An 8,019-nucleotide genomic window follows, 5' to 3' on the forward strand; every position below is an offset into this window, starting at 1 on the left:
AGGATGCTAAGGCAAGGATGCTGGCGGGGGGGGGGGGCGGGTGGCTGGGGGCCGCGGACGGCGGGTCCCCCGCCGTCCGCGGCCCCCAGCCACCCGCCCCCCCCCCCCCCCGCGCTTCTCCCTCTGCCGTCCCGCCCCGACCCGCCCCCCCGGCCGCTCCGCCTCCCCGGGCCAGCAACTTCCCCGTCTCCGAGGCGGGCGCGGAGCTCCGGAGGAGGAGGAGGAGGAGGAGGAGGAGGAGGAGGAGAAGGGAGGCGGCGACGACGACGACGACCGTGGTGGTGGTGCCCGGGGGGATGCGGCGGAGCGGGTCGGCGGGAGGCGTAGAGCCGGGTAGTGAAGGAGCGCCGAGCCCTTGTCGCCGCTGCCGCTACCGGCGGGGCTCGGCTGTCCCCGCCGCCCCCGCCTCCTCCTGCTCCGGGCGGCGGCGCTGCTGAGCCCCGCGGTGCCTCCGCGCCCCGCCGTCTCTTCGCCCAGCGCTCCCCCTCCCACCCCGGCCGCGCAGCCCCGCAGCTCCAGGCCGCGGCCGGCCCTCCCTCATTCCCCCTCCCCGGGAGGCAGGAGGGGCGCGATGGCGTCCTACGTGGATAACAGCTTCCGCCAGGCGGTGATGAAGAACCCGGCGGAGAGGAGCCCCCAGGTAGGGCGGCCCCTTCCCCCCGCGACACCCTCTCACCCGTGGGGGGGGACGGGGGGGACGGGACGGACGGGACCCCCCACGACCCCGCTGCCGCGGGAGCAGAGCGGCGCCGGGTTCACCCCCCCGCTCTCCTAACACATCTTCCCCCCCCCCCCCCCCCCCGCTCTCCTAACACATCTTCCCCCCCATCGCTGAATTCCCGGGCGGCGAGCTGACGGGAAGGGAAGAAATGCATGGAGGCGAACAACTTTCCTCCTACTCCCTAATTTATTTATTTTTTGGGGGGGGGGGGGGGGAGGGAGAAACGCCAGCGGAGTTTATTTTGAATTGTTCCTTCCGGTAGAAAGAAAAATGCGCCTAAAGTCTGCATTTTAATTTTTTTTTATATATTTTGTGCGCGTGTTTTGCTTTGTTATTGTCCCGCAGTAGGCTGTGGCCCCGGATTTGAATGCAATCCCTTACTTTTACATAGCTGGCTGGCGCTGGCAGCGCGGTTTCATAATGTTGGGGCTGAGGTCAGTGGTATTCTTGGCAAGTCCCTGCTCTCCCAAGTAGGGTGAAATCCTTACACAATGGCACCAGGCAGGAATTTTTCAGATACCTGTGCCGGGCTCCTGGAGCCCTCTTTGTCGGAGGAGTGAGCGGGCTGAAGTTGTTTGTAAGCGTAACTGGGCTCGGAGGGGCTAAGAAAGGGTAAATTGGGGACTGGAGTGCGTATAGAAACATTTTGACTTAACATGACCTGAAAAACAACTAAACTGAATGAGTTCCTTCTGCTCCCGAATGGTTGCTGCAGTGGCTGTTGCTGCCAACTGTCTAAAGACTAATAAGCTTTACGCTGATCCCCGCATCAAGCCGCAGTTCAATAGCTAATGATACAAGGAGTTACTTTGCTTGGAGTTGTAATGCCATCTGTCCTATTTTCTAAAGGCTTGTCCTGCTCTCTGAGCAGTCCCTGTGTTCTGGTTTTGGGGAAGAGATGGCATTACTGGTGATTTTGGCAGGCGGCTGATTGGCTGGTGACGTTTTCAAACTGAGGGCAAAGAGGAAACCTTGACTTTCGGTCGGCACCCATAAGTCATTCCTCCTACTATAGATACGTCATTGTGGTAATGTTATTTTTAGCCTCATGCTCATGGAATACATGTGAGAAAATAAAATCTCCCATGGAAAAATATACTGACTGCATAGGCATCGTATTCAGTGGGTCTTTTTTGCAAATCTTCCTTTTTTTTTTTTCTTTAAAAAAACTGAGCTTCTTCTGGAATGTGTTTTTGTGGTGCTAAAGTTGTCTCTCTGTCCTTGTCTGACCTTTTCCAAATGTCTGTTCGCCTTCAGTGCTGGACCCAGCCCATCAGCGTGTTGTGAAAGCTGAAGGAGGCCGAGTGCTCTCTCCTGGGGAGGAATCTCTTCCACAAACTTGTAGCGAGGTCCCTCATGATGGTAGAGGCATAAATTCCAGGCAGGGGAGCCTGCCGGCGGTGTCCGGCCTCGGGAGATGGTTATCAAAGGATGATACGGTATCCAGGGGGAGTGCCGCTGCCAGATGCTCAGAAACCAGTTGGTCAGGTAGTGGGGCCACCAGACTGGGCTTGGGGAGACAACACTTCCCCTGTGACAGGATCTGTGCCATGTGGACTTAAAACTTTCCCCTGTCCTTGCTGCTCAGCCCTGGTCTCTAAAAGGGATAACAAAAAAAAAAGGCGGAAAGTCAGAAATGACGCAGTGAAGAAATTAGCTGGAACGCAGGGATAAAGCTGGTGTGAAGGGCACGGAGCAGAGAGCTAAATCGGGAACGCCAGGGCTGCGTTAATGCTGTAAAACTTCCCGAATCAGCAGACTGGGAGCCTGCTGTGGCAATCGCCACAGGAAAGGAAACCCACCCTTAAATCCATGAAGATGACACTGGCCAAAATAATCCACAAATAAGACCAAATTTGTGGGAAACATAATGTGTTGTTAGCACTGGAAATACTTGAAACGGGTGATCAGATGTGCCCTCCTGTTGCTGCTGGGGAGAGCAGGGTTTGCAGCGGAAAACTTGGTGTTTTTGTGAAAGGCTCCGGGGAGACCTTATAGCAGCCTTCCAGTATCTGAAGGGAGCCTACAGGAGAGCTGGAGAGGGACTCTGTCAGGAAGTGTAGTGACAGGACAAGGGGTAATGGTTTTAAATTGGAAGAGGGGAGATTTAGGTTAGACACCAGAAAGAAATTCTTTACTGTGAGGGTGGTGAGACACTGGAACAGGTTGCCCAGGGAAGTTGTGGCTGCCCCATCCCTGGAAGTGTTCAAGGCCAGGCTGGATGGGGCTTTGAGCAACCTGGTCTAGTGGGAGGTGTCCCTGCCCATGGCAGGGGAGTTGGAACCAGATGATCTTTAAGGTCCCTTCCAACTCTAACCATTCTGAGTCTATGTTGAATTGTGTGTGCTGAGGACTTCCCTAATGTTGGTACTCTGTTCTGGAAGTTCGGTTTTATTTTACAGCAGCACTGGCATTTGAAAGGAATACATTTATGCAGATCATCTTTCAGTCATTAAGTAAAATTAAAAAAGGAGTTTCTATAGAAAGACACAAAGACGTTGTTTTTAAATCATCCCCAAAAGCAACTTTTTGTCTCCTTTTCTATGCTTGTATTTTCTTTTCCTTGCCACGCTAACTTGCGAAAGTAGTTACTGAATTTTTGCTTTTGAGAAGTCATGAGGTATTTTTAAAGCTGAGAGAGGGTTGGAAAGAGAAAATATATTTCCCATATTCGTGTCAGTACAGGAAATAACAAGAGAAGTATGTTAGTAGCGTATTTGCTCCTTCCTTGCATCACCAAGCTCGTCGGGGCTCAGCTTCTCCCAAATCATGAGGAGGCAGATGCGGGTTTGACCTCACTGATCACCCTGGATTGTCATGGTGCAAATTTGGCAAAATGAGTCAACTGGGGGCTGAGAGGAGAGCAGCGGCAGCAGGACAGCCAGCTCCTGTTTGTAGGTACAGCTTTGGGAGCTGCCAGATCTGATACACGTTGTCGGAGAAAGGAAACTTAACTTTGCATGAACTTCTGTAGTGCCAAAGTCTCCGGGTAATTTTGGGCAGGACTGGCTTTTTTCTTTTTGAGGAAGCGTTTATTCTGCAATTGCTTAGGAAAATTCTTAGCTTCCTATCTCTTCTGTGTATCCTCACTTACAGAGTTTTCGTGAATTTTGTGAATTGCAACTCAACTCTCCGTTGACTAAAGAAGCTCAAAAATAAAAAAGGGAATATCTACATGGCCTGCGCTTTAACGTGCCTGTTGTGTAACAGAGCTCTCCTCTTTAATTGCTTTATTAAACTATTCATTTCACTTTGAAGATGTGAACTAGGAAGTTAATTTAACTACTTTGGGGAATCTAACTTCTAAATGTTCATAAATTACAAATGGTTTTGTGCCCTTAAGCTGTGTGTAATAGCGATTTTTTTTTTATTTTTTTTTTTTATTTCTTTTTTCTCCAAACGTCATCTTATATGAACTGTTATAGCTTTAAGTCTTTTCAAAACAAATTCTTGTTGGCATCGTAGGCCATCGTAGAAAGCAAGCAGTTTTATACTGGTGCAGCTTAATCTGAAAAAATAGGGCCGCTTTTGTTTTCAAGCAAGAGAAACCGAGCCCTAATCTCTTTCTTTATCCTAACAACTCATTTGCATGGCATGGTATGCGAATAACTAGTTACCTCAGAAACTCCACATACTAGCTTACTGTTTTCATGCCACGCAGTGACGTCTGCAGGAAGACATTTTTTTTCATGTATGCCTTACATATGTTAGGTGCCGAAGGTTTTCTTCTGGAAACCTCTGGTGTGGTACGTGGAGGCAATTCAGTGCAGTAGTAAGGAATAGCAGAGAAGTAACAGCATCAGCAACAGCGTCTTAAGGGGAGAGGGGAGGACTGTACAGTTACCCTTCGTTAGATACTAGTGCGTCACTTAATGTCAGAAGACATCTAAACAGGATGCTACTGTTGAGCAGATATTCCCTTCTCAAGCACTCGAGAGGAACAATGGTTTAATTATAGGATGTACCTATGCTTTTTCCAAATAAACTTTCAGCTTGTTCCCCAGTTGGGTTATTTTTGTACTTGTGACTACTGATAGCTTGATTGTGTGCAATCTTCAGATAAGCCAGAAATGAACATTTCCTTCTTGTTATAGTGATCTTGTAGCAAAAGCAGTCTGCTTTCATGGGATCATAGAAAATAAGCGTTTTATGTGTGAGTTTAGCATAAAGGATTATCCTTAGTCTTTAAATTCAGGCTTATTGCGTGTATGTATATCAAATACACCAGAAGACTAAAATTATAATTTTCAAAAGAGCTTATTTGGGATTTCTTTTGTTTGGAAAACAAATATGTTTTGGAGCTTGAGTTTTGCTTTCAGGTTTTTTTTTCACTGTCAGCACGCTACCATGTTACCGTCTTTTTGATGCTGGTATTTAAAGAAGAAGGTAACCCCTGTTGTCACGCTGCTAACAGCAGTGTGATGCTGAGAACCGGTTCCGTTGCTAAATTCTCCTGCTGGTTCTCAGTAGCCCTAAATAAAGCGTAGGACTATGACAGCTGATGCCTGATAGTTGGCTGTATTACATCGTTATAATGGTCTTTCTGTCATGCTTCTCAGGGCTTTGTAATGTGGTTATTCAGGGGTAGCTTTAGTTTGCAAAGTCTGACGTTCTGCTCTTTTGGGGGGAGCCCATTTGGGCAACAAACTGAGATTCCTAACTGCACTTCCCATGGTAGCGTTCAGGCTTTCTGCTGTCTGCAGTAACTTATTCTGAAGTGGGGGCATGAGCCTCTTAGGTTTTGTGTTAACATTGAGAGCATGGTTAGTAACACAGCTTAATGAAGAAAGGCTGTTGCAAGTTCTTGGTCCAGGCACTTTCCCCCTGCTTGACAGTTGGCTTGAAGTGAATCTGCCATCATGAAGTCAGCTGTCAGGGCAGTTGGTCTGAGCAAAAATAGCCCTCCAGATCCTGCAGGGTTTTGGAAACTTGTTCAAAATAGTTAACATCTTCGCAACGTGAAGGTCCAGTGTCTGATGAACTGTATGTTAAGTGGTGTCTTGGTGTCTCTTGGGCTGTAAGTGGGGGGAGATGGATACAGATAAAACAGAAGTTATAATAGACATGTATATATGGACCCTTGGTCACAGAGGGTATTCTTGCCATGTTTCAGCACTTAACTGGGAGGATAAAAAAAACAAAGTAACTGGAAAAAGCGAGACCTTTACTTGACAAAGCAGGTAATGCAAGTAATGGATTTGTTTAGTATACAAATAATGTTAGAGAATGTGTTTTTTGAAGTAAGTGTACTTTTTTCTTTGCACTTAGTGTTTTCTCTTGAGCTAGTATTACTATGTGGCATAACTTCATGCCCAACAAACTTAATTGTATGAATACATCTTGTGGCTGATAACTAAACCCAAAACCCCTTGTGTAGCTCAAGTTTTCTTGCGACCTCTCTAATCTCAGTCTGCCGAAACAGCCCTGGAATGTCTGATTCTGAACTTCCACCATAAATTTTCACGTGCTTCCTAAAACTGAGGGCATGTACTGCAACAGGCTGCTCAGTATCCTGTTTGTTTTGAGAGAAAATATGTTTATTTCCCAGTCTCTGATGGAGGGTGCATTTTCCCATAGCTGTTCGTATCTCTGTTGCTAAGAGCTTTGATAACACCGACTTTTTAATTTATTTTGCAGTAGTTCTCCCCTGTCATAGGGCTGGTACTTTCTGCATTTGTAGATTTCTGTGTCCTGTAGTAATATGAGTTTCACCAATGCTTGCGAGGACCTTGGTGTGACTGGGAAGCCTTTGCCTATGGAGTAGAAATAGCTGATTTGAAGCCTTGTCCTGAGCACTTGTCTGCTTTCTCATTACATGAGAAGATTGCAGCTCAGTTAGCTGTACACATCCCAGCCAATCTGAAACTAGGTAACTTGGAAAGCGAGGGTTTCACTGTAGCACCGATAAGCTCTGTGTAATTTCCTACTTGATTAATGATCTGTTTGGTAGAGTTTGCTTTTGATTTCTGCCCTGCTGTGGCTGCAGAAGTGTTTGCTCTGGGTTCAGGCGGGATATGTTCCTATGAGCTGTGAGCGTGTTTGACAGCCTTGTGGCTGTACTCTCCTGCACAGGAAAGCTGGGAGCATGATGCTGCTGCCTTGCCTTTCTGGGGCAACCTTGCTGAGGAAAACTACTGTAGTGAGTGGTGCTGGGCCTGAAGCCCAGGCATCTACTCCCCAGCCCAAGCTTTTTTGCCTCCTAATGCGCTGTTCAGACATAAGAGCGTGTGGCTGTACCCTCAGTGATGCTGAAGGGACACTGCTGTCCCACCTGGCCTCACTCACCCCTCTGGTGAGCCAGGGGGTGGTCAGCAGCGCCACCAGGGAGGCTGCAGTAGAGGAGGGTTCTCGCAAGGCAAGACTGATTGCCAGAGCAAGGCTTGCCCTTCTGCTAAAGCTGATAATAAGCAAAATCATCTGTTGAACTTCTGAGACAAAAAAGAGGGATAGTTCTTTCTTGTCATGAGGGTAGAAGTGTAAAATCAGCAAAAGTAAATGTCACACAAGTATTTTCCCAAAATCATGTTTTTTCCTCAGTGGGAGGATAGTGTTCCATGGGTTCTCAGGTTATGGAGAGAAAAAACACTTTACATTTTTTTTTCTTTTTTTTTTTTTTTTTCTGCAGGTACAAATGCAATCTCTGAAGATGCTTCACTTATTTTATTCTTATTAGAGTAGAGGTTAGCTAAGGTTTTGTGAAAACAGTTATTGCTTCTTGAATTTCATTATTTTTAGAAATCTGTGTGCTTAAAAGTCTTTAAAAGTCTGTACGCTTATGTGAATTATTGAGGGGTAGCTACTAATTCATTCTGAGGAATTACTGATCTGATTTTGATAGCTTTTTTTCCCTAAATCAGAATGCTGCTACTTAATCTGTTAGCATGTTTCAAGAATAACCATATGCATACGGAACGGTCATTGTAAGAACTTCGACTTCCTCATTGAAGGTTTTTTGTATCCTCATGAGAAAATATATTTTGGCTTGTGTTTTGGGAACTTTCCCACAGTAGGAGATGTAATTTTTGCGAGGTATTGTTTGGGAATTCAAAAGGAGCGCTGGCAGAAAGATAGCTCCACAAAGATGCTTTGTGAAGGGCAGCTGAGCCTGCACGCCTTGTTTGCTGCAGCCAGTCTTGCAGATTTAATTTGCTGGATATATTTTGAGTGAAGGGGTGTATTTGAATAAGTCTTGAAATGGAAGTGGTGCTTCGCTTCCCTTTTTTTGAAGTTGACCACTTTTCGTGAAAAGGGAGAGAGAGGAGCCCTACTGCAGTGCTTTTCTTACAGCTTTGTTTTGG

General features: G+C 46.9%; 1 protein-coding gene across 1 annotated transcript in view; it reads left to right on the forward strand.

The window, feature by feature from the left end:
- The first annotated feature begins 210 nt into the window (after positions 1-210).
- The window catches only part of RAPGEF2 (Rap guanine nucleotide exchange factor 2), a 189,994-nt gene continuing 182,185 nt past the window's right edge, over positions 211-8,019 (forward strand). Inside the window, exon 1 of the mRNA XM_074147893.1 lies at positions 211-640. Coding sequence (XP_074003994.1) covers positions 572-640 — 69 coding nt within the window. The 5' untranslated portion in view covers positions 211-571. The remainder of the gene's footprint in view (positions 641-8,019) is intronic.

The sequence above is a fragment of the Numenius arquata genome, chromosome 5, assembly GCF_964106895.1.
Source record: "Numenius arquata chromosome 5, bNumArq3.hap1.1, whole genome shotgun sequence".
Lineage (NCBI taxonomy): Eukaryota > Metazoa > Chordata > Aves > Charadriiformes > Scolopacidae > Numenius > Numenius arquata.